At 38.1% G+C, this 26,683-nt stretch overlaps 1 protein-coding gene and 1 long non-coding RNA gene across 7 annotated transcripts in view; both read right to left on the minus strand.

The window, feature by feature from the left end:
• The window catches only part of LOC139115917 (uncharacterized), a 214,437-nt gene that overhangs the window by 111,446 nt on the left and 76,308 nt on the right, over window positions 1–26,683 (minus strand). The gene's annotated exons all lie outside the window — the stretch shown is intronic.
• LOC139115910 (androgen-induced gene 1 protein-like) lies at window positions 479–26,209 on the minus strand. Of its 6 annotated transcripts, none has more exons than XM_070678333.1 (6): window positions 25,758–26,209; window positions 9,683–9,820; window positions 6,503–6,604; window positions 5,541–5,656; window positions 3,890–4,041; window positions 479–3,301 (listed from the first exon to the last, which is right to left on the minus strand). In XM_070678333.1, exons 1-6 carry the CDS (start codon window positions 25,950–25,952, stop codon window positions 3,255–3,257), a joined length of 750 nt encoding a protein of 249 aa, XP_070534434.1. In that variant the 5' UTR covers window positions 25,953–26,209; the 3' UTR covers window positions 479–3,254. The 6 variants fall into 6 exon arrangements, with proteins under 6 accessions (XP_070534434.1, XP_070534437.1, XP_070534435.1 ...); XM_070678336.1 differs by lacking the exon at window positions 25,758–26,209 and adding an exon at window positions 20,360–20,666; XM_070678334.1 differs by lacking the exon at window positions 25,758–26,209 and adding an exon at window positions 15,325–15,607.

Consider the following 26,683-nt stretch of genomic DNA (forward strand, 5'->3'; position numbering starts at 1 on the left):
ACTTAACCACAAGTTCTTGCATTACATATCTGACCGACAAAAAAATAACACGATATTCTTTGTATTTTAAAATTTGGAATTACTTTTCATAAAGAATGCCATAATATACCTGTGAGACCATTCTAAATGCATTCTGGATAAAATGAAAACCTGGGGAATTGAGGATGATATTCACATGATGCATGTGGTCAGAGAATGCATATTCTCATGATAAAAAACATCGGTTATTGAAGCTTTTATGATGTTAGAACTCAACCCTCAGTCATAATTTCATGGTATTCAAAGGGCTGACAAACGGTTCTATTTAAATTGTGGTGTGTTATCACATGTATTTGGAATGTTTGAACATGTGCTATAAAACTTTCCGAAAAGGGTCAATTTCTGTCGCACACATCCAAAGATCTACTGACCACAAAACTAAATGGTTCTCCTTCCAATACCACTTGAGGAATGAATCATCAGACAACTGGAGTGAAAATTTCATCACAAATAGATCATACTTTATTCATAGATAATCTAGGATTTCATTTACACTCTACAGAGAATTACATAGCAGTTGGAACACATGTTTGAACACATCACAAATATTGAGAAAATATCTAGTGCTTCAAGGTTTTGTCTTGTTTTGGAAATACAGTTTTATGAATCTCTCCTGACATAAGACATATATGATGAGCTGATATAAGTATTGCACAATAATAAAAGTTATCCAGTAAAATTCACTACAATTCAGGATTTGTTTAATCAGTAAAATACAAGACTGGTATTAAAATAAAATGTTGAGTACTATGTTTGCCATGGACATGACATGCTCTCACACTGGCAACAACAGTGATGTGTTCAAACCCATGATGACTTTCAAGCGGTGCAGTGCACTAATATATAGCTTTTACAAATACAGAAGAATTTGCAGTTTCTATATTTCTGGTCAGCACGCTATTTTTAAGACTGAAAACCTACTGAATCAAAAGCTCTAGCAGTTTATCATATCTGACCTACAAAAAACTATCACAATATACTTATTCTACAATTTTGGAATTAGCTTTCATAAAGTGTCCCACAAAATACCTTTGAAAAATCCACTTCTAAAATATTTCAGGTACAATTTTGAAGGTTAATATATTTCAGTTAAAAAATGTTTGTAGAAAAGCAGTACATCAAACATGAAAGCCTGGCTAAAAAATTGGAATTGAATTTGCATTTGTTTGCATCAAGGTATTCTTGGTTGTCAATCATGAATCTTTTGTTAGTAACAGCTACTGACAGTTTCTGATTGGATAATTCAGTCCTGACTGGATACCCTTGGCAGCCAATCAGGCTGTGATATGCTAATGATCAACTGGAATATCTGAAGTCCCTGCCAGTTGCAAATAAAAAGGTAATCACAAGGAATTACATCAAAATTAAAGTGTGAAATAAAAAATATAAGCTAATAACAATTGAAACAGAATCCAAGTGCAAATTTCATTTAAAAGCTACCAAAAATTTTTAAACCAAAAATATTTCTGCTCTTGTTAGGAATGTTGGTACATATTATGGTAAGTCTTACTAAGTGTATCAAAAACATAATCATAAAACCATTTTGATTTGTCTGCTGTTGATGAATCATTTTGGCATAAAGTTTGGCTTGACTTTTACACCAACAAAATCAGAAACAATAATGAAACAAAAAATAGAATCGAAGTTAAGCAGGGTACAAGATTGATCACTTTATAATATAAATGTGAGTATAAAAAAGTCTTGTATTTCTGACCTTCCAAAATAAAATGCCTGTATTGCACGGCAATTGCATGGCATCTATTTGAAGTTTCTGAATCCAGCTTTTAATTTCAAAATCTATTTTCTTGTCACAAATTTTTTTCCTGATTATTGCTTCCACAAAGTCAGCTGTCACATAATTACTATCTTAATTCTGTTACGATAACTGCATAGTTCTGAAAAAAGCGGTCTTTAAGATACTTAACTTACATGATTCGACAAAGTTATTCGTTAAAAAAATTTGGCTATTAGATTTCACTAATATTCCAATCCGTTTGTTAAAAATTTGTACAGAAACCCGTAAATTGAAGAAAACCATGTTGATACATTTTCTGTGTTCAAAATATGAAAAGAAAAGCAGAGAAACATAAATACAGATGGCATTACAAAATGTATCTGATAGATGCTTGGCCTCTTTGTAGTTTTTGCAAAATTAAATTATGAAATTTTTCAACATTAGTACACTTTATTTGTTGGAGGCAGAGTTGTCAGTTTGTTAACACGTACCTGATGATATCTGAATTTAAAGAGGAAATGTCTTATTCTAACATTTTTGCAAGTCTACATTTGATATTTAAGGGCCAATATATGACCCTGCAAACTTGCAGGGAAAGCGAAAAATCAAAAATGAAAGGGATGGTTTCTGGTCATGACAAAAGGGACAGACACTTCATGAACTCTTCTCAAATTTGAGCAGATGTGCTGAGGCTGTTATCGTTCTAATAGTAATCTAGGGAGTTCAATATGAAGCAAGGTGTGCTACTACACTGTGCTACATGTACACTTACTTCTTTTTGCGCACATTGGAACTCCCTAGTTCAGCTTGCATGAGTGCCACTGGCAAAAGGTCTATCTTTGGAAATTAAAGTAAAATTCACTTAGTAGTTTCGAAACCACTGCCATTGTCATATTGATTTCTCACAATCCACACATAATTGCATGGTAATACTGAAGTTGGTATTAAAATAAAATGTTCAAAAAATGTTACAAAATGGCAATGTCTCTTTAAAAGTAATGTCAAAATACAGTCAGGCCTGTCCTTACCATCATCTTTACAGTCAGGAAAGAAACGTCAAGCTGAAAGTCACCAGTTGGGCAGAACCTCCCATTTACAATGGACACCGTTTCTTATGAACACTTCAGCCATTTTAAAGGTGTCCTAAGCAGACATATTTCACTGTAGCATAATAAAGTTCACTCTGACATCAGCTGTTCTTACCACGAAAAGGATCTTGATCCAATTTCTTCTTCGACTCTGCTAAAAAAAATGCTATTCTTGTCTAGACTCAACAAATAGTTCACAAGACCAAAGCTCTTTCAGATAACAGTATCAGATAATGGTAAAATTGTTTAAAATTTCCGAAAAAGCATAACAAGTCTGTTTTTGCTCCAAATGTGTTTCTGAGAGTTTTGGGGTTTTTTTGAAAGACCTGGTACCATTGTTTGTGAAATTAACACTGTCATTTGGAATGAATACTTTGTTCTGTGTAGCACTTCTAATCCACTTTTTCCATTTCAATATCAAGATCTACTCCCGGTGAACCTGAAATGTTATAAATGGAAAATTAAATAACAATTGAAAAATTGACTGGTTGGTACATTATCAATGAACTGATTCATAACGTCATGACAATGACCGTATCGGTGCAGATAATATCAGAAATGACCTAACAGGTCAGGAGTCTGAAAAGATATCACTGGAATGTCATGGAGGGGGATGCTCAAAGGTCAAGGCTAACGATGGTAGACCCAAGGGAAGCCAACATCCACACACAGCCTTGGAAACCCCCTCCCCACATGCTGGTTTACAAAGGTCAAACATTGGCTAACAAGGTCAAAGGCAAAAGTCCAGTAACTGATAAGGACATGACCTATTACACTGTTTCATGTTCATACACCTTGAAAGGTCATACAAGATCATGTCCACAGACAGAATATAGTATCGTTATGCCATATACAACTGTGATTTCTAATATGCTCCAATAACCAAACTATACTCCCACCCCACACTAATTCACCAAAACTGCAGAGCCTATATCTGAATATACACAAATTATTTAGTTTGTTTTTGTTGCTTTCCAGAGAAACGGAGAAAGATCAGTACACAAATTTTTGATTGACTGAAACTTACCCCAGCAGACAGCGTTCAACTTCTCACCAGCAAGGTAGAAAACAAGCAGCAACAATGCATTGCCGACGAAAAACAACACAAAGTAGGCGCCTGAGAGAACTTTTAAAAATCCATACACCCAGATGTCCATCACAAAACCAAGGTAGAGAAGCCTACAATTGAAAGCAAAGATAAGAAACTTTATCAAAGATGAAAGGAACAATAGCTGCAAACTGCAGCTAGTGAGAAGATTTTCATTATATTTGTTGCAGAAAACAAGCACCGGTACATTTTAACCCTCTGAGCCCCAAAGTCAATTTTGGTCACCTTTATAAATACCCTAGTCAATTTTTTTCAATTTTTTTGGCCAAAATTTTGAGAAAAAACTGTAGCCAATGAAATGTGATGTTCATTTGGTCCAAAATTATCAAAACAATTTCACGAAAATTCATTGAAATTGGTAAAATGTTGCATTGAAATTTTGGTGGGAAAACTTACAGCACTCAAAGTCAAAGGGTTAAGCATGTTAAATTATAAAGCGTTACCCTTGCAAACAACGTATTGCACACAGTATGCCATACTATTGTTGACATGAAAATTTAAAATATGAAAACTTTAGGTGATAGTTTTGAAATCAGATAAAATCTTTGTAATTCTTCTTGTTCATAAAGACAAAATATATATACTGTAACAAGTCTTTGCCTGTGACCTTGGTATTTTGTACCTAGTTCACACTTGATATTAACCCTTTGAACCCTGCTCTGAAAAAAATGTCCATATGATGTCATAGGTCACCAGGGGGTCAGGGTGCAAAGGGTTAAGGCAGCATGCACCTTGGAAACAGATACTTGCACTCTCAAACTTTTTCAATACTTGTTTGCTGTGTTACTTGTGGAGGTTCATTTTGAAGTTCATGGGGTAAATAAATTTTTGAAACAACTTATGTTTGCGAAAATCGAAAATTAATTTTCCTCCAATGAGTTAAAATGAGGATGTAAACAGTTTTGAATTTCATGTATCAGTAAATATTGGGTTTGTTTCTCTAGTGACCATCGATTTTTTTCTGGACTAATGGGAATGGAAATCAAGAATGTAATGTTTGACGAACATTGACATGACCATTGTTATAATGGTTTTGTCGATCCCTTGTAGCATGTCAGGGCCAGCAAGGCTGATGTCCAAATGTTGAAGGGATGTAAGGAAGCCTTGAAGCTGTGAGTACTATGAATTTTATCGAAAAAGCTACTTTATTCCACTGGACAGGAATTTGAGCAAAAAATTGAAGTTTTTCAACTGTAAGGTGCAAACTGCCTACAAGAAGAGCCATTAGGAATGAAAACAACCACATTATCCAGTACAAACAAGGGCAAGACTGAAGACTGGTGGACACAAAGAAATTGTTTGAATTTTGAGTAACCTAGGGTGTCGACTCACACCATGATTTTATTAGAGACCCTTAAGAAAATGTTATAGTTCGCAATCTAAGGTGAATCCACTAATCTTCAGTCATCCACAAACAAAATATTATGCAATCAGAGTATTTTCCTTTGTGATGGGTGTGCCTGGATGTGTTATCAATCTAATAGGATATTCAATGAGAGAGTGCCAAAAGAACAAAACTGAGCAAACCTGATATAAAATCAGACTTCATATCACACACAATTCTACTCACCAAAAGAGATAGCTTAATCCCACAAACAGGGTTCCAAAGATTCCATTTTTTCTGGATGGATATCTGTGCCGCACAAAGTAAAACTCAAGCAGTAGAAACGGCAACACTGTTGTATGCTGTGAGAAAATGGAGTTTCACAAATGATGTTAAGAAATGAATTTCAAGAAAAAGCTCCTTCCTTCAAATGACGCTCTTTCAGATGTGAAGTTGTGTTATAATGATGACGACGTGCCTGTTAAAAATACACCTTATCGATATCTAAATGCCATAACTTTGAGGATTCATGCACTACGTACAATGTATCATTGTCCATCTTTAGCTTCTCATGTCTTATTGAACATAAAGCATCAGTTACAAAATACTTGTTTCTGTCACTATAATTTGATCCACTTTATTGATATGATTCACATAACTACGTATAGCTGATTGTTTCTTCAAATGTCAGAATACAGACAAGATAGAAATATCACTGAACAAGATGAAAGATTGTTACCAGTTATCAATGAATTATGTCTTGACAAACCATTGAAGAGAAAAATATTGCGATTATTCACTACATATTAACTTTTAAAATACATTTTCACCATAGCAAAGCCATGTGAGCTATCTGCAGTTAGGAAACTTCTTTCAAAGTTGCATAGACGATTTTCGCTGATTGCGAGATCTCGCGAGACTTTAATACATGCCCGTAGAAACAGGTTTCCAGCTTAGTAATACAAGTCAAACTTTGTATGGAACTAGAAAAAGTGCAGAACTGAGCAAAGGTTGCAACTTCATATATTTTATGCAGTGTTTAACGTAATTACAGGACGCAGTTTGTCCTGTGTTGCGAGAACGCGTCCACTGCGAACCACATATTCTCGCGATATCTCCGAATGTCTCACGCGGTTCGGAACATGGTCTATTTATCACAGGCACATCGAAAATTGACTGAATACTGACACAATAATCAGAAATCTTACCATGACATGATTCAGCCAAGACGGGAAGATGTCATCCAATCTTGCTGGAAAAACCAACTCTCTGTCTACGGCATATATCGCCCAGAACATTATCACCACAACCTGAAAAGTCAACAAGAACACATGGTGCGATGAGCTCCATTTTCTAAAGAAATCCTACACTTTTTGGTTTGTGTTGCGGTATCATTATACTTAATCATCATCTTGAAACTTTTTCACGCATGCTCATTTAAGCTCTGGGCAAAGTCCAACGCCATCATTTTAGTCTGTCAGTTGCATGGTCAGGAATTCATGTCTTGCCGTCGATCATCGGTTGACGTACGACAAAGCAACGAATTATTTTGTTCAAAGGCTAGATATTTAAATGACTGAATATTTCGATAGTCTGACCGAGCTAAGGGTTATTTTAATATGTTTGAAGTGACAGAACCGGCGTGATTAAGGATGGTGCACGCTGTTTGGAATACGCTGTGGCTGCTATGCTGGCCGGCGTGAACTCAAATTACCCTTCATGCTTGCATTCTGATGCGACGTACATGTATGTGGTCAAATGTTTCGTACGATGCTTGCAGAGTTTGTGCTGGAAAATTTTGATTGCGGAAAATAACGTAGACTTATTTGTAAACACGACTAGTTGTTAGAATAGTAGGCTACACAAATAATCCAGTACATATTTTGGATCGATCACAATGAACACCCGCATGTCGAAATTCTTGGTCGTTTGGGAACACCGTCGTTTTGGGATCGCAGGACTGACGTGACTTTCGAGAGCATCTAGGGTCAACATGGCACCCGGTCACGAGCTTTCGCCACACGTGGCGAAGGCATAGCAATTTTTTTCGCCACATCGGACATTTTTTTCGCAATTTGCGACTGTGGTGAACGTTAGCGCGAACCCTGAATCACTTAAGTGGGTGTAAATTTTTATGTCTCTATGAAACTATAGCACCCTCAGAGAAGTCATTATTGTATCATACTAAAACCATATATGCTATTTCATATGAGCATTGAAATTCCTGGAAATATCTATGTTTACATACACACTATCACTTGCTCAAGTCTCTGATGTACATTTTTCTCAAATGAAATTTTCACGTAAGATTTCAATTTCCATATTAAACACATCATAGAATCTAAGTTTTTTTGTTAGTTTTTTTTAGCTACAGTTTCGTGTTCACATACGTGAGCATATGTCGCAGCGATGTCTGTCTGTCTGTCTGTCTGTCTGTCTGTCTGTGTGCTCAATATCTCAAAAACGGCTCATCAGATCAGAATAAAATCTGGTACATAGATTCAGTTTGCAAATGGCAAGAACTGATTAGTTTTTGGTGGATGTGGCTTGCTTACTTTTTGCTCATTTGCATAATTAATGATTTTAGAAAAAAAACCGGATATATATTGAGAACGACTGCACACAATTTGATGAGATTTGCTACAAATGTTGATCACATCAAGATATATCAGCTGTGAAAGTTATTAAGGGGTGACGTGAAAGATAATTACTAATTTGCATATTTAATGAAATTTCCTAATTAGGGGTATATATCTGAATTTACTCAATCAAAATTGACGAAACTTGGTATCCATATTGAAGGTACTATGATTTAACATTATTGAAAGTCATTAAGCATTTTTACTTCATCCAAATCGTAATTTGCATATTTAATGACCTTTCGAAATTAAGGATATATATTTGAATTTACATAACCAAAATTGATGAAACTTGCTACGTACATTAAAGATACTATGATAGAACATTATTAAATGTCATTAAGCATTTGAACTTTAGCCAATTCCTTATTTGCATATTTAATGAACTTTCATAATCAGGGATATTTATCTGTATTGACTAGACCAAAGTTGACGAAACTTGCTATGTACATTAAAGATACTATGATACGACGTTATTGAAAGTCATTAAGCATTTTTACTTCATGCAGCTCCTAATTTGCATATTTAATGAATTTTTGAAATTAGGGATATATATTTGAATTTACATGACCAAAATTGATGAAACTTGCTATGTACATTAAAGATACCATTATGTAGGCTAACATTATTGAAAGGCATTAAGCATTTTTGCTTCAGCCAATTCCTAATTTGTGTATTTAATGAGCTTTCCTAATTAGGGATATATACTTGGATTTATTTGATCAAAGTTGGCATAACATGCTATGTATATTGATGATTATACCAGGTTATACCAATATTGAACTCATTTCGCACTTAAGTTTTCATGTCAGCTAATTTATAGTTTGCATATCTAATGAGCTTTCAAAGTTTGGAATATTTAGTTTGAAGGACTTGACAAGAGGCAATTACACTTGCTATATAAAGAGGTGATACAGTGACGGCAGTCAAAGAAATTAATTATTTCTATTTCAGCTAATTGCGTATTTGAATACTTAATGACTTATAGAGTTAACCTGTGGTGAATATTGTTCATTATGATCGTAATACTTTTAATGAAGTTGCAAACATGTGGCAAAGGTTCAACTTTACACATAACTGCAATATATAATGAAACGTGAGCATTTACAGTTCATATCTGGTTTTTAACTACAGTTTCTTGTCCTACAACTCAAAGTATGTTGAGATACACAGTATTTGGATAGTTAACATAGTCTGTACATGTAGACTGTGTTGTTATGTTTTTTTTGGTTTTTTTTGTTTGTTTTTTTTACTTCAGTCATGTACAGCTCGCTGAGACGTATGTGTAGTGCGCTTTAAAGAACTTTTAATAATAATAATAATTTAATATTATTGTTGATGACTGAATTCTGGTCCGTCCAGACTAGAATTCAAACATAAACAATCACAGTGTATTTTCCACAGAAGAGATGCTACATTGACGGGCTAAATAGAGGTTGTCTTAACAGCTTTGGGGAGTAGAATAAGAACTTGCGATTGACATAAAAAAACAAAAAGGTAAAACTACTCATCAGAAGTTCCAGCTGCTGGCCCTTTTAGCAAGTTGTTGTCTATGATATACAACTATAATTGCAATAACTGAACTATCTGGTTCCAAGAAGCCATGTTGGATTAAGGGCTGTGTATTCTCGATATCAAAATCCAAGTGAAATTTATCAATCATAACAGTACTAACTAGACAGTCGACATGACGGTATTAACCTTGCTGTCTGTCTTTGTTCATGGAAACTCTTTTCTACAGAGACTTACCAATCCAAACGGGAATGCAATAGCTGCCAGAAACCAATCTCTAAAACTGCATAATTTTCGAGGGACAGTTCTCCTCTTGCTAAATGCTTCAATCAAGTCTATCAGACAACAGAGTCCAAAGTAGAAAGTTTGAAAATTCTGAAAAAAAAAAAATGAAACTTAGAAAGACATGTGAATCATACACAGGATGTGTTCTGGAGCTGTGGATTTGGGAACACTGGATTGTAAGTTCAACTTCAAGTTGGGTACTTAGTACTATACCCTTTGAGGTGTCTTTGAAGGTGGTGGTAGTATTTTCATCCAAGGTCATTGATTTCAAATGTCAAAATGTTTTACTTCTCTGCGATGGCATAGGTCATCAGGTCAGCATTTGCCATTTTTATGTTTACATTCACTGATTCAAATCTACCCGCAGGATATCAGAGGTGGCTACTCGGAGTGGCACATCTTTAACCCGACGAAAACAGAAATAGTCGGCAGGGATTTTGAGTCCAAGATAGAGAAGAGACACAATCCATGAGTGGAGTTTGCTCTCCATGTTAGGCACAGTCGCTCCACCTGTGTGATACTTCTAGGTCAGCAATTGCACCCAAAGTGAAGCATTTAGTAGTCGGGCGGCCACATCAAACATCGAAATCACCAATTTGTAAATTGCGAGCTACATAAGAAAACAGTCGCCTACAAATTTTACCGAAGTGGAACTTTGTAAAATCATAATGAAATGCATCTGCTTTACGGTGAAGATTGCAAATGTTCCGGTACGATTTAGATTTTGAATATATCAACTTATAACTTGTGCCCTCCAGGCGGTGCTGGGTGAATGGAGGCGTAACTACCAACAACCCGCAGAGACCGGCACGCCCAGCCAGCCAACAATCTCATGCGACCGCGACTTTCGAATTTTTTCCCATGCCTACATTAAAATTTATCCCCACAACATCACACAAATATATTGCATGAATTAAATAGAAAACATCGCCATAACAGCTATATGAAAAGTTTATGGAGCACAAAGGCCGGCAAAGCCATAGCGCCAGCTTCTATGACCCGTACGCACAATGTCAGAGTTGCAGACTGCATTGTCACTGATGAGCGTGAGTAACGAAGTGTGTAAGAAAGACGCAATTGCGGAGTTACTAGGGGCAAGAATTTAAACTCACCATGTTCCATGTTGTTAGATATTTGTAACCACCACCGAAGGTAGGGATTCTGAAGTCAACAACATGGAATGCGCAGAAATATTCGGCGTGCGAGTAAATGTAGAATATCGTTAGATGCCCTGCTGATCGTAAAGCAAGGGCGGCCATATTTGTTTGCAATATATTCCCACGATCACAAAGCGGGCGCGCTTCAAAAGTACAAGGTCGATAGTGCCCTTCAACTCAACTTTCCGTCGGGCACCTCGATTTGACTGACAATATCGCACCAAATAAAGCGGGCCCTTGGACACTAGTGGGCAATTGGGTGCCCAAACTCACAGCCTTTGCATTGCATTGCTGAGTTAGGCGTATACGGTTAATTTTTAAACTGAACTTCTGAAGCACGACTGAATAATGACCTACACTGGTACAATCGGTTGCACTCAAAACACTTACCATGTTCCACACAGTTAAAAACGCTGCCTTTCCACGCACTTTTGCGGGCATATTTGGCATTACATTAACCGAACTGAAATGACCGCCATACACGTAGATTAGAAAGAGCCCAAGGTGGCCACACAGACGAAGAAAAAGCGACGCCATTGTTTCACGCAGCGATTTGTGAGATTTTTCCGTTACAAGTTAAAATATAAAACTGATCGTTGGTGGCGTGTTCTTAAAGTCTATGGTTTGGGTGGTCGCCGATGTCGAGAGGTCGATGGTATTTCACTTATAAGACACTTATAAGATGATGAACAAAACTGAGGATTTTACCACAAAGTTTTCAAGCCTTGTAAGACTTGAAGGAGAAGAATGCATCCTGAATGCATTCATATGATGATCTTTGCAATTAAACAGCTAATTATTTGGGGTTTTTTTGTCTTCAGACAAGACGCATTGTAATTTTAATGCATTCACAGTTATGTACATTTGTTTTATTTGTGACTAAGTGGAAATAAATTTATCTTTTTCAACAAAAAAATGAGAGGTCGATGGTTGTATCATACTTCATAGACCCTCGAGGGTCTATGGTTGTATTCACTTTATCATGTTCATCGGTGAAAATACATGCAGTTGAAGCATAGACCCTCGAGTTTTTCTCGAGGGTCTATGGTTGAAGCTATCGTCATTTTATTTTATATAAATATTTTGTTGTGGAAACGTTGCCTCCGATTTACATCACGGTCGGTTGGCAAACGTCGTTTGACGATACAAAAAATATCAAAGGAATTTAATGTGAAGCAAAATATTGCAATATTGCGGCCTGTTGCAAATTTCACATTATGCACAACTTCCGGTTGGAATTTTTCATTTAATATCAAATCTACAACTCTCGACATAAAATGTTTATCGTGGAAAGGAAACTCGGTAGGCTAATTACGTAAGCTACACAAGTTGCTTGTGGCGTACATACGGGCCTAATGGAATAGACCTAAATCGGGATTTGAAGAGATCGACCTGACCATTTGGCAACGGCTGTCATGTAAGCCTTATGCTCCGGCTACGAATTATATTGGCAAACATTTATAGGCCGGAGGGGGTTACCAACCAAGATGGTGTGCATGCGCAAATCATAAAATCAGTCCTTTCGAGAAATTACAATCGTCATTTAAAAGAATATTTGTCCGAGCGCAGTTTTTTGCTTTTGCTCACAATTACGATTAAATATAAGCTTAGTAATGTGACGTCACAAATTGGTTTCAAATGCACACGTCATCACACTATCGTTTACATATATGCTGGGGAAGTATATGCTGGTAGCAACACCTTCGTTAACGAACTGTCCAAGTTTGCAAGCAAAATACGGGGTATTTACATAGATTAAACTGCAGCTGGTTAATATTATTATAGCGCAGTGACACTTTAAGGGGTCAAAATCGCTCTTGTTTGGAGGTCGTTTTGTTGTGCCAAGGAAAATATGTAAACATGAAATAACTTCATCTGAAACACTTTTGTGATGTATTATATCATGATATTGTCTAAAGTATATACAGCCTTGCTGAGCTATAGGCCTACGCCGACAAGAACAGCCGCTGGCATAACTTCTGGCTCACAGAAATTATGTCACCGTTTTTTAAACTCATCTATTCTGGCTGAAGGCAAGGCTGGACAGATGTTTTCTTGTACACTTTTTTCAGCATGTTTCGTCAATATTTTGAAAAATATAACTGGCAATTCTAAGGACATGTAGGTAAACAAGAAAAGCGAACAAGGAAAAAAACTTTGTTGCAAGCCGTTTCATGGTGTCTTCGAACGGCCGACATTTCTATTTGCGGCCGACACGGGTCAAATTTGGCGCGTAAAACTTGAGAAAAACAACAGCAACCAAAATAAAAATAGTTTACCCTTTCACCTGAAACGTTTTGATATAGTCCTATTCGTTACATGCGCGCGGAAGAACCTATTTACGGTGCAATTAGAAGGTGAATCAGTTCAAAGTTTCGGACACACAGTCAATGACCCCGGACGAGCAAATAAATTAAACGAACTTACCAAATTCCAGACCGTGATGATCGTATATCTGCCACCGTATCTTTGGGGCAAGATTTTGGCGTTATACAGGTAGTTGTCATGGTAAAGAGAATACAAATCGAGAAAAAACACCGCGACGTGTAAAGTTCCAAGACTGTCGCGTCGTTTATAAAATGTCATTCTCGGATGTGGATGGAAATGGCGAAAGATCTGGTTCGGGAAATATGCTAATTTGTATGTTATCTATTTTCGTATAGAGACAATCCGTCATGACCCGAGCCGGCCATACTTTGTATTTAACAAGGATATTTAAGGGTATCTCATATATTCCACTTTTAGATAACAGCTGACAGAACTGATCAGTATGCCAGGAAAAGAGCAGACCGCGTGAGGTTATATTGAGTCGAATGACTGAATTACAGCGCATATAGCTACAATAATGTTGCCCCTCCCAGGGGCTGTGTGATGGTTGTTGTGCGCTACTCTAGTGCATTCGAGTGGCTGTATTTGGTTGAAACTCACTGCCAGCTAGCGACGGGACCTGTACGCCGGTTTGTTAACGGACGAAATTCTTGACGCCAACACTTTTTTTAACAAGTTCGCCGCCTGGCATCTTTGCACTGACCGCATCAAGCTAGAGCAATGACTTTGGCAGAGCGTCGTGAAGCGCAAAAAATGTTCTGGTCTGTACTGTGATAACTGACAGGACAAAGTAGGCACTCCTCGGGGGACACTCGAAAAACAACATGGGCAAAATTTTCCCTGTGATTCTTGGATCAACACTTCCAAAGGAATCTATACTACACAACATTTTAACGGAACCGCAAGTGAAGTGAGTTGTTGCATTGTGAGAATATGGTCCCTTTAATTAAATCACATATTAGAATCACGGGAACTAGCATAGAGATCGGTAAACTGTATGCCGGGAACTAGTCTACACTGTCCGTGGAAAGTAACTGTCAAGCTGGAGATGTCGTTTACGAAGATGATACGGTCTCCACAGAAGCCAGCACGTATGACCCATTCGAATTAACAAAATGTATCTGGACTTAGAATTTAATGTGTCCGTCGTCGATTATTGCCAGAGCATCGGGTTGCTCTAACATAATCAAAAGATGCAATATTTGCCTATCAGAAGAGGTACACTGAATGCTGACAATATACGTTGCTAATAAAAACGTTCTGAGTTGCAATTAGTTTAAAATTGCCGCCACTAAACAAATCAAATCATCTATCGAACTTAAACACGGTCGAAGACCATGTTATAAGGTAGGTTTTTACTATATAAACGAGATATTAAATGTCCAAAGAGAAACGTTAGTCGATCAGAAGATTGCCAGATATACTTGAAGTAATTTGGTATTATTTATAACGCTGTTTGGGACATCGAGCACTGCAATTTCATATATATATATATATATATATATATATATATATATATATATATATATATATATATATATATATATATATATATATATATATATATATATATATATATATATATATATATATATATATATATATATATATATATAATATATATAATATAGATCTCCGCAATACTGACGGTACTAATTACACGATACATTCAAAGGAGAGGATGGCAAAATTAATTCAGTTCCTGTTATTTATTGAAACATAGACAAAAGGGGACTAAGCGACCTTTGACGTTGTCCAACATGCCATAACAATGGTGGTAACGAGAATACATGATATGGAGACAGCAGTGCACGGACAGTTACGTCAAGGGGCAAAGTCTATAGGATTAGAGTCAGCGTTGCAAGTCGAGGCGGATGAAAATTGGAAAATATCCCCTTCTACTCAAAATGGTAAAAAAGTGGCGACTTGACAGAGTGAGCAGTTTATAACGTACATACATTATTGTCACCGCGGATTATTGCCAACGACGGCAATAACTATAGCAAAGTTGAGTAGACGAGTTGAGTAGCATAGATAGACCGTCTATACGGTTAAAGTACCTCAAGCATACGACTGACGAATACGGACGACTATAAGTATCGCACTTACCAGATCCCAAAAGGTTAAATATTTCAAGTTACCACCAAAGGTTATCGGTGCAATCTTTATCAAGCGGCCGCGAAGCACTACGAGGTCGTAGTAGAGAGCATAGACGTAGAGAATCAGCAGCAACAGGTGGTAAACTTTCATAAACCTGGCAAGGGTCGTGCGAGACATCTTGATCTCAATGAAACACGAACAGGAAACTCGTCGAGCAGCACGTGACTGACGATATCACTACCGAATCATATCAAGTCGAAATCAGTCCGAGAGGGAGAGAGAGATTGGTGTACACCACGTGTCCAGTTGACCTCGAGGACCATATACCTTTGTTATAATATTCTTATGTAACGTGTCAGCTAAACAAAAACTTTCAGCCATGAAAAAGTTTACACGGGGACAACTTTACAGGTATTTGTGCCATTTGACACTAGACTCATGGTCGTGTCGTGTTTCTATGCAGTTCTAATTGCCAGTGTGATATCAGGTGCAGCCAACGGAGCTATTCATTGAAAAAGCTATTCCGGAAGCATTTTTGAGAGCAGGGGAAATTTTAATTTTACTAGGGCAGGGGACATATTTTTAGGTGGCAGGGGAGCAAATTTTAGTTTTTTTGTCAGGCAGGGCAGATATTGGTCTATTGTCCTGAGGACAGGGCTTGGCGAAAAACGAGGAGCGGGGAAGCTACTTTTAAATAGGGAACAGGGGAATTTCAGACATGGTGTTTCCGGGGATGGGGGCACAGGGCAAGTACTTACACCTTTTAAAGGTTACCCAGACTACTTAGCCTATCGATTGACCCAACATCTCACTCGATGTACTCCAAGGGGGAACCAAAGAGAAGGCCACTGCAGTATGTTTCTGCAGAAGAATGTTACTTTTCAGGGGAATTTTTTTCTCAGGGCAGGGGAAAATCGACAGGTTTTTTTTTCATCACAGGGTAGGGTAGCTTCATGTCTGCAGGGGAAATGGAATGGCAAAATTTCGAGGGAATTTTTTTCCAGGGCAGGGGAAACCGGCAAGTTTGTTTTCGCCACAGGGCAGGGGAGCTTCAAACATTTACAGTGGGGAGGGGAAACAGGCAAAAATATGTGGGGAGCAGGTAAAAATGACGTTTGAGTGCGGCAGGGTAAGTCGAAAAATTTTCAGTGGGAGAGCAAATTATGAACAGCTAATTAATTACCCTCTTGACTTAAAATTAGTCAGTTCACATTACTTGCCATGTACAATATATCTTATCATAGTAATTACCCCTTTAAAAGTGCATTGTTCGTTCTTGGCTGCACCTGTGATATCGGTCTATCAGAAATGCATTGACATGGACGGGGAGAAAGAAGATAATGGAACACTGTCATTGTGGTCTTTCGCATTAATAACCGGTAACGTAGGGTGTTAGGGTTCGGGATATACAGTACATGGCCTCCTAGAGGAAACATTTGTGCCAAATTAGCAAATGTGTTCGGGTAATTCGACGGATACCATTTTTATCGCTGTCTTTTAAGGTAGATAGATACCAAATCGGTCATTTTTCTGTCGAATTTTCAAAATTCTCTGAGAATACGCCTTAACGTAAGGCCTATCATTGAGATGTGTCGCTAGTTCAAAAAAGTAATGGTTTCCGTGTAATTCACGATTTTTAAAAATCAAAACAAATGCACGTGACTATCCCATGTCAAATGCAGGAGCTTTTGTAAACATCGTCGACACTTTTGCAAAATTCGCTATTTTTCTGCGTCGTACGCACTTCATTAAAAATCGAAAAATCAAAAATAGCTCCTGGCCGACTAGCCAGCTGCTGAAGGCGATGTTCATGGAAACGTGCGTAGCTGTTTTTCCTTTACTCGTGCCAATTGACAAACATTTATGAGCAGTGTTCATGCGCAGAGGGCACGCTCTCTTTGGTTCATGTGTGCGATCCGTTACGGTCGCAGTGTTAGCATATAGCGTGCTGGCAAACACCTGTTGCCATGATTGTACCGTCGGTTACATCTCCACTTAGAATATTGCGATGACTCTGAAGTACAATCGTATTAGTTATATATTATATTCATCGCAATTTTGTCGACACACACGCCGAAGTTTTCACTAATTTAAAATTGTCATTTTTGGTACGGTTGAGTACGTAAAACGAACTGTCGACGATTTGCGAACAACGATCTTCGTTCTGTCGCATAGAACAACCAAAACCCAATCTGATTAAAATTCAAATTTAGATGTGATGACGTTTCCACATTAAAGTTGCTTGTTCTGTGCTATAACTTATGTGTCGTCTGTGATGTGACAATTATCAGGGGTCTAAATTGCATGTGCCAATGGAAGGCTGGATGTAGTTGAGTGTTGCATCGTCGTGTCGTAATTATTTGTCCACTACGAAAAGAAAACAGAAACTAACGAAAAGTAGTTCGTATGGTGCCAAACTAAATCCGATTATTTTAATCTGAAGGAATGGATTTTAATGGTAAAAATATTTGTTGATATTTGATACTTCAGCCTAACTGAAATGTTCAAAAATCTATGGAGAGCACGCTATCATAACTTACGCAAAATACTTGATCCATTCCGGGTGGGATGGGTTGGTAAGTTTGAAATATAATTGTGAATGTCGGTCTACTAGTTTTCTCTTGGTTTTCTGGTTGATTTTCTGCTTTTTTTATTTTCGGTTAATATGCCGGTAATAACGCGAGAAGTAACCACGGCAACCAGACATAAGGACCGCGGCGACAATCTGGGCGAACAATACTGCTGCAATTACACAAAGTTGTTTGAATGCTTCGGGGAGTTAAAATATCGCGCAAGTGATGAAACCGCAATCCCTATAATAAATTCTGTTCACTGTTCAACGCAAAAACACCCACGACACGCCCGCATCAGTTCTTTCAAGACGATTTGTAAAACTGACGCCTTCTGCTTTCATGCTGAAAAACTGTGATGTAAACTTCATGAAGCTCAACCGATCATTTTTGTGATTTGAAAACTTCGGAAATGAGTGCATGGTATCTAACTCCAGAATAGCTCTGTGGAAAATCCAGCGTATAATACAAGGACAACGTCAGTGTATTTTGTAAATGAACAAATTTCAGGAAATCTGCATCCATTTGCGGAATTTTTTATTTTGACAGTCACGTGACAGTGCGGATGGATATAGGGATTACCTCATAGCAATATTATACCTCGTATATGACTGACATACCTCTGTGTCTACCTTCGACTCTGAGTAAATAGTTCTTCGTTAAATTTCTCCTGAGTGTTGCATCCTCAAGGTGGGTCACATGATTTGCATTCATGAATATGTTAAGGTGTACGTAAAAAGCCACTAAAGCAAGTCAAACGTCACAATTATTTGGTCAAACCATAGACAGTAGAGGGTGGAAGACCCCCACCCTACTGTCTAGTCAAACTACGAGTTTTTTATAGTCTGCGACGATTCTAGTTGCGCATGCGTCACCGGCACCAATAGTAAGGCCACCCTAAAATTATTATCGTATGGCCTGCTTGTTAAATGAAAGTGAAGCATGCATGGCAAGGTACAAAGCAGATACGTTCTAGAGAACTGCGGCTTTTCAAGTCTCGGCTCTAATCGGTAGGGTTTGATCTGCAGTCAGCTTGTGATAAAATGATGGCATTATGTGAGACGGAAACCGACCAAGTAACCTTCGGTCATTTAATAAAGATTTTTACCTGCTAGTGTCAGTTACATGAGAAAAATTCTGACCAAGTGCCCCTTGTTCTAAAGGTCGGAGAAGCTAAATACTACCAAAGTAAAACAATCACCCCATGCAGCTACTCCACTTGAAGAGGCCATACCATTATACCCTCGACAGTAGTATATGGCTATGGCCATAATCGAAGTCACAGACTGTTTCCACTCGGGCCATTTGCGAACACCAGTCGAGATATAACAAAATATGCGATATATATAGACGTGTGTTTCTCTACGTGTGTTCCTCTACTGTTTATGGTGGAACACACGCACGTAGCCGACTACAAGAAAGCTGGCGGCGTAATCTTATTGAGATTCGTGTTATCAGGGGAAGGCATTGAACGGAGACTTTGAGACCATATTTCATGTACAGACATATACGCCTAGACTGACCTCCAGTCGTTTGGCTGTTCTTTGGCGTTGTTGGCTGTATAGACACGCAGTCCCTCTATCGATGGATAGAGGGACTGTGATAGTATAGCTTGGCTGGCAAAGCCATCGCGTTCACCCAACGATCTATGCCACAGCCTACCAGAGTATATTGCTTAAATTTCGTAAATAGTCTACTGAAGTTTTAAATCCTTCAATTTAGTCTGCGTTGATATTTTTATGCCCACAAACTTGGGGCAAGTCTAATGTACGGCACACTTATGATCAGTACAAATTATACGGGACTATGTCCAGCTTTATCAGCGTATCTCAAAACAAAGTGATAACCGAACACGACTTTCAAAGGGAGAACAATGGGCTGAAATGTCAGATATGAACAACAAATGTCTCCGCGGAAGAGATATTGGGGGCATCCAACAAAGCTATTCGTTAGCGATTTTTTCCTTTTTTTTTGCGAACGGGCAAGTAATTTCTCCCCCCTGTCTGCGGGTGGGGAAGGGGCGTGGGGATAATATTTCGTAACAAGTAGATGGGAAAGTTTCTCAACGGGAAACTTTAAGAAGCCAAAGTAACGTGCGTCGGCTGCCCATGATAACGTGTGTCGAGCGATACTCTGTATACGAGCGTATATGATACATGACAACTCACTGGCGTTGTTAGAGCATAAAGAACCACCCGAAGCAGAGTACGCATTCCCTCTTCTTGCTCTGAGCACAGCCTGTACGGTGGAGCTGAACATCGTAAACGTGTAGGCTATCTCAATAGCCCCCATCACGTTCACGCTCGCACGATATTGTAAATGGAATAATCAACGAACCATGGCAGCGGACTGGATCCATGCAAATCTGTAGACATTTTGTTCTCTCTATTGGTGTGCACTATACCAGTGAGGAGACATTGTCCTTGGTAAACTCTGCAACTAAGTCATAAGCTTCCTCATGGACGCAAACTTACCAAATTCCAAAACGTCAGAAACTGCCAGGCTCCGCCAAATTGTCTTGCACTCGCCAGCTTGTGGTTCACATGGATAGCTCTATACGCATACGAATAAACATAAACTGTAAACGAGAAGAAATTGAACGCGACCAACGCCGTTTTCGACTTCATGGCCACAAGAATTTCAGCTCTGGGTTTGTGGGTCAAAGGTGTTGACAAGCCAGTGATATGAAGTTTTTTTAAGCGTTCATAGACGCCGCACTGCACTGAGGCCGCGGAACTGACAGGCGTTATCGAGACGACAGCTCAGAATTAGTCATGTGACAACCTGACCTTTGACACCGTAAATACATGTAGGGCTTCTCACGGCATCATCATCACATACCACACAAAGGCGTTGCGTATCGCATATCGATTTGAACCACAAGCGACCGGGGTGGACAAGCCTGGGTTGGTACTTCCAATTCTTTCATACGGGGTGGTAGTGCTTTACTTACATATTCAATATAAATGACCTATTGTCTGGAATTTGACAAATTTTCGGAAATTTTACTGTTATTCTATATTGTATCATGTATGTGATATTTTTACGCTCTCGATCCATGTTAAATATTTTGTAGTTTGTGAGATGAGAAATTGACCAACGTTTAGGTTTGGGGGGGGAGTGAAAGAGTGATCCATTCGAGGGGCAAATACCCTTACACCTTTCTATGGGAGTATCCCCTCCAGGAGAAAACGCTGAATCAATACTCAAAAGTTTGTCCGAAACATCACTACTTTCGTAGCTGAACACGTAGCCCCGCAACCCGTGGATCGAGCGAGGAACTGCCTCAGTGAACGGCAACGAATCATTACTGTTGACTTAAAATCTCTCCTGGTTCATATTTTTTGCTCACGTGTTGACACACGTGGGCATATGTCGCAGCGATGTCTGTCTGTCTGTCTGTCTGTGTGTCTGTCTGTCTGTCTGTGTACTCAATATCTCAAAAACGGCTCATCAGATCAGAATCAAATCTGGTACATAGATTCAGTTTGCAAATGGCAAGAACTGATTAGTTTTTGGTGGGTGTGGCTTGCTTACTTTTTGCTCATTTGCATAATTAATGATTTTAGAAAAAACTGATATATATTGACAACGACTGCACAAAATTTGATGAGATTCGCTACAAATGTTGATCACACCAAGATATATCAGCATTTTTTCATCAGCCAATTCCTAATTTGCATATTTTATGATCTTTCCTAATTAGGGGTATTTATCTATGGAAGACCGGTCACGACATGCGACATGCGAGTTTTTAAAACTGCGATCTGCGGTTAGGGTTAGGGTTAGGGGTTAGGGTTAGGGTTAGGGTAGGGGTTAGGGTTAGGGTTAGAGGTTAGGTTTTCTCTGGTAAAAAGCCTTACTTCGCTCTCAACCCTGGAGGTTAGGCCAAGGGAGGGAAAAATTGTAACGGCATAACTTAGGGTTAGTTATTGCTGCGAATCCGTAGCCTCTGCCACTCGGGTAGCTTGGTCATTGGAGTGGCTCCCCACTCCCAGCACAACACGTCAAGGAGTGGCAGGGCTCGTTTTCGCAGCAAGGTTAGTTAGCGTTAGGGGTTAGGGTTAGGGTAGGGTTAGGGTTAGGGTTAGGTCGCAGATCAGAGTTTAAAGACGCAGGTCGTATGTCGCAGGTCGTGACCGGTCTTCCATACATGTCTGAGTCCTAACGTGACCGCTATTTCTCCCACGGTGTATTCATTGTAGAAGTATGCAGAAATAAGCTCGTCTTACCTCTGTAATCCATCGTTAGGAGGAGAACGAAATGACATGTATGCAAGCGCCATATTAGTTTTGCAACTCGCATGTCGCAGTTTAAGAACTCGCATGTCGCAGTTTAAGAACTCGCATGTCGCAGTTTAAAGGGATATAGTCGTCGGAACTGCGCCTGTGCGAGTTTCTTGTTTACAAACAATGTATTTCGTAAACGATATCAAGATGCACCTCATCATCATAGCTGCAACATTTAAATTATACGATGATAGATTATGACAGACATGTTTTAACTGTCATCAATCACCATTGTGCCTTGGATACATTGTTGCCATGGGTCGTATGGGTCCCATACGACCTTTGAGCGCAGTTCCGACGACTATATCCCTTTAATAACTCCCAGGTCGCAGTTTAAAAAAAACTCGCATGTCGCATGTCGTGACCCGGTCTTCCATATTTATCTGAATTGATGTGACCAAAGTTGATGAAACTGGCTATGTACATTAAAGATACTATAATAGAACATTATTGAAAGTCATTAAGCATTTGAAGTTTAGCCAATTCCTTATTGCATATTTAATGAACTTTCATAATCAGGGATATTTATCTGTATTGACAATAGCAACGTTGACGAAACTTGCTATGTACATTAAAGATACTATGATACGACATTATTGAAAGTCATTAAGTATTTTTACTTCATCCAGCTCCTAATTTGCATATTTAATGAATTTTTGAAATAAGGGATATATATTTGAATTTACATGACCAAAATTGATGAAATTTGCTATGTACATTAAAGATACTATTATGTAGGCTAACTTATTGAAAGGCATTAAGCATTTTTGCTTCAGCCAATTCCTAATTTGTGTATTTAATGAACTTTCCTAATTAGGGATATATACTTGGATTTATTTGATCAAAATTGGCATAACATGCTATGTACATTGATGATTATACCAGGTTATATCAATATTGGAAGTCATTTCGCATTTAAGTTTTCATGTCAGCTAATTTATAGTTTGCATATCTAATGAGCTTTCAAAGTTTGAATATATAGTTTGAAGGACTTGACCAAAGGCAATTACACTTGCTATATAAAGTGGTGATACAATGACAGCAGTCAAAGAAATTAATATTTTTTTTCAGCTAATTACATATTTGAATACTTAATGACCTATACAGTTAATCTGTGATGAATTATGTTCATTATGTTGATCATAATACTTTCAATGAAGTTGCAAACATGTGGCAAAGGTTCAATTTACACATAACTGCAATATATAATGAAACACGTGAGCATTTACAGTTCATATCTTCAAGTTTTGTTTGTCCGATCACGACCCTCTTTCACCTTCCTTGTGGATTCAAGGAGAGATGTGACAATAGTATTTACAACTACACTTAAAATAGGGAGCCTTCAGTTATTATGAGGAGATGGGCCGGAGGAAATTCCGGGTAACCCATCGTGTAAAATGTGACCCCCCTGATGCTCCTTTCTAAAATGTGACCCTCTCCTCCCCCTCCAATCCACAAAAGTTTGAAACGTGTGTTTAACCTAACCAGCGATGAAGAACAAAGTGATGGAGGTAAAGTCACGTGATTATTCATGTGAATAAATTTCAAACACAAAGTGTTCAAAGTTTTGAAGTGTTGTTGCCGTTTCCAGAATTCTCTTCTTATTTAACTTTTAACGTACCAGTACTGCTGCATTTATACGGTTCACTCTCAGTACTTATGTCAATCTCTTCCCCCTGCTCCCCCCTCGCTCTCCCCCCTCTCTCTCTGTACTTATGTCAAATTCTCTCTCTCTCTCTCTCTCTCTCTCTCTCTCTCTCTCTCTCTCTCTCTCTCTCTCTTTCGAAGACAGACTGGTAATCGACCCCAAATAAATGAGAGAGAGAGAGAGAGAGAGAGAGAGAGAGAGAGAGAGAGTTGTTGAAAGTTTCATCTGGGACATTTGTGCACAAGTTCAAGTATATGCCACTTTCGAGGTGCATACTGCCTCAATCCTCAGCCAAACTCAGATTACTGTAAGTGCCTGTAGCTGAGAAAATCTATACACCACACCTTACAGGAACCAAGAAAAAGTCGTTTTCTATTCGATGCAGATGACTACACAGCAGAAAACATCTATTTTAATTTCCTTATACTTGTTCATGTTCTAGGTAGCAGTGGGATAACGAGAAAAAAATACTTCCCTTCTTACTCTTTGAAATACTACTACCCTTTTATTTTATGCATCTCTCATTGCCTCACGACAAATTTCTGCCATCATAGATACAGGGAGCTGATCAAGACTGCGATTTACTTTCAGGGTGAACTTTTAAATCGATCCTTTACGGACAACTTTTAGATTGTACGAAGAAATAAGTTGGTTGCTGACGAAGTAATGGCGACGGACAAAGGCACGATTATCAGTAGCACCAACAAAGTGTCGACAACATTTTCCCTGCGGGCTCCTTGTAGAGACAGAAATAATCTTAAAATTTTATCTTGAAATCTTAAACTTTTTGTTTTTGAAATTGCTTCTTGTATGGAGTCTTTCGCGGAAGTTTCAAGAAAATGACAATTTTGCAATGATATGTTCCTGCATTTTATCAATAGAATTACTTTACTCACACAATTAGTCCCTTTCTGAGTCCATCGACATTGACGATTCAAAGTTTTTGCTGTACTTCCCCTAAGTAAACTTTCAATGAAACAATAGAGAGTAAAAATCAAGGGTCATCATGCAGATTTGGCGATTGCGGAAAAAATAATTTGCCAAGAATTCCTTACCGAAAGTTTAAATTGGAAATGGCCACTATCTATACGTTCACGCTTATGGGGAAAGGAAAATATGTTTTCTCGGGAAAACGAGAAATTCATTTACTCAACGCTTCACAGTGAATTCACTAGCAGCATACCTGAAAAGTGTGGGTTTTTTTTGGTTTTTTTTGTTTGTTTGTTTTTTTTTAAATGAGTGTCCAAATATCTCTGTGTTAGCAGTTATATCATTGTTGGTCACAACTTCGGTATATCTCAAGAATATTGGACAACTATCACTGACTTCTCAAAGATGTCAAACTTTATCGCTGATTTATATCATGGTTGACGAATGAAGGACGAAAAAACAATATCGCTGCATTCGAACAACTTTATTCACAAGAATAACGTCCGTGAAAGTGTTCTTGCGATACTGTAGTATCATTAATGATGCATGTATTTAAGATTTCATTGGTTGGATGGGCTGTTTAATGATCAGAATAACGAATCAAACTTGAAACTACATGGACGACAGTGGCCATGACACAGTTAGAACTGACAGTGTCAGACCATACATATAATCCAAAGTTACATAACTTCCTCGGCAAGATGGCGATAGTTACATGCTGAAGAACCCCTTTTACGTTGACGATTAAATAATAGTCCCAAATGATAGATCGTACTTGTTATACGCATGGTTTTGTCTGTCTTTTGATGTATCGCATACATTATTACGCGCGCACAATAAAATGATAAAATTTATCGCATTGCATGGGTTGTCTGGCATTATCTCGATAAATAATGTTTTAGCAGGCCTCATAACACGCGTCGTCCAAAAAAGTACACACACTCCTTCCGGGTACACGAAGTCTAATCCTGTACATATTAAAGCCCGGAGGCCTACGCTACTTACCAAATTCCAGAAGGTTAGAAATTTCTTCTTTCCACCCCAAGACATTCGTCTTTTCCACGCTGTGTCTGTTTCAGTCATATATTGATTGATAAAGCTATCAATATAATATCCATATGCATAACATGACAGTGCAATTATATGAATCAGTATAGCAACTAGGTACCCTGTTGAACGGTTTGATAATGCAGCAGCCATGTTGTCTGTGAGAGCATGAACTACACTGGTGCACTGTGACAGTATATCAGTCTTTCTCTACTGGCTGAAAGTTCACACAGAGAGAGAGGCAGGCAGTGCCCTGAGTGTCACGCCGTCCGGATGATAACAATAGTCGAACTTTCAAAGCGGGGTCAAAGATTATCTGATCGTGCGAGCCCTCCCATTTCCTTCGAATGGTGTTTCGACTCAGTCAGTTTGGTTGCATGTCGCGATACAGACAAGTATGGCATTTCAACAATCATTCATCATTCACAACGCATTGTCGGCGAACTCTTTGAGTACTGGATGCTGTCATCATTACATGTACCCTGCAATATTTGTGCAGAAGTGCAGGTAGATGATGGGGAAATTTATGTGACGTCTGAATATATATATATATATATATATATATATATATATATATATATATATATATATATATATATATTATATCAGACTGAGTATACAGATGTCTTCGTGGGAAATTACATTGCTCGATGCGAAGCAGAGCGTTATAAATAATGATACAAATTACTTCAAGTACAAAATAATAATCTGTTACTTAAGTTTCATACATATTTCCCACGAGGACATCTGTATACCTCGAGTTATATATATATATATATATATATATATATATATATATATATATATATATATTATATTTATGACTAGAAACGTTTTTGTAATTTAACAGGTTCCCCAGTGTTGTATGGCGTGGAAATGTATTG

The sequence above is a fragment of the Ptychodera flava genome, chromosome 17, assembly GCF_041260155.1.
Source record: "Ptychodera flava strain L36383 chromosome 17, AS_Pfla_20210202, whole genome shotgun sequence".
NCBI lineage: Eukaryota > Metazoa > Hemichordata > Enteropneusta > Ptychoderidae > Ptychodera > Ptychodera flava.

Excerpts from the sequence above, each read along its gene's own strand:
- LOC139115910 (XM_070678333.1), bottom strand. The coding sequence starts at position 25,952 with ATGGCTGCTGCATTATCAAACCGTTCAACAGGGTACCTAGTTGCTATA. Across the intron at positions 4,042-5,540 it reads GGATTAAGCTATCTCTTTTG|GCTTCTCTACCTTGGTTTTG; the intron begins GTGAGTAGAATT and ends TTTCAATTGTAG. Across the intron at positions 3,302-3,889 it reads GTTGAACGCTGTCTGCTGGG|GTTCACCGGGAGTAGATCTT; the intron begins GTAAGTTTCAGT and ends ATAACATTTCAG.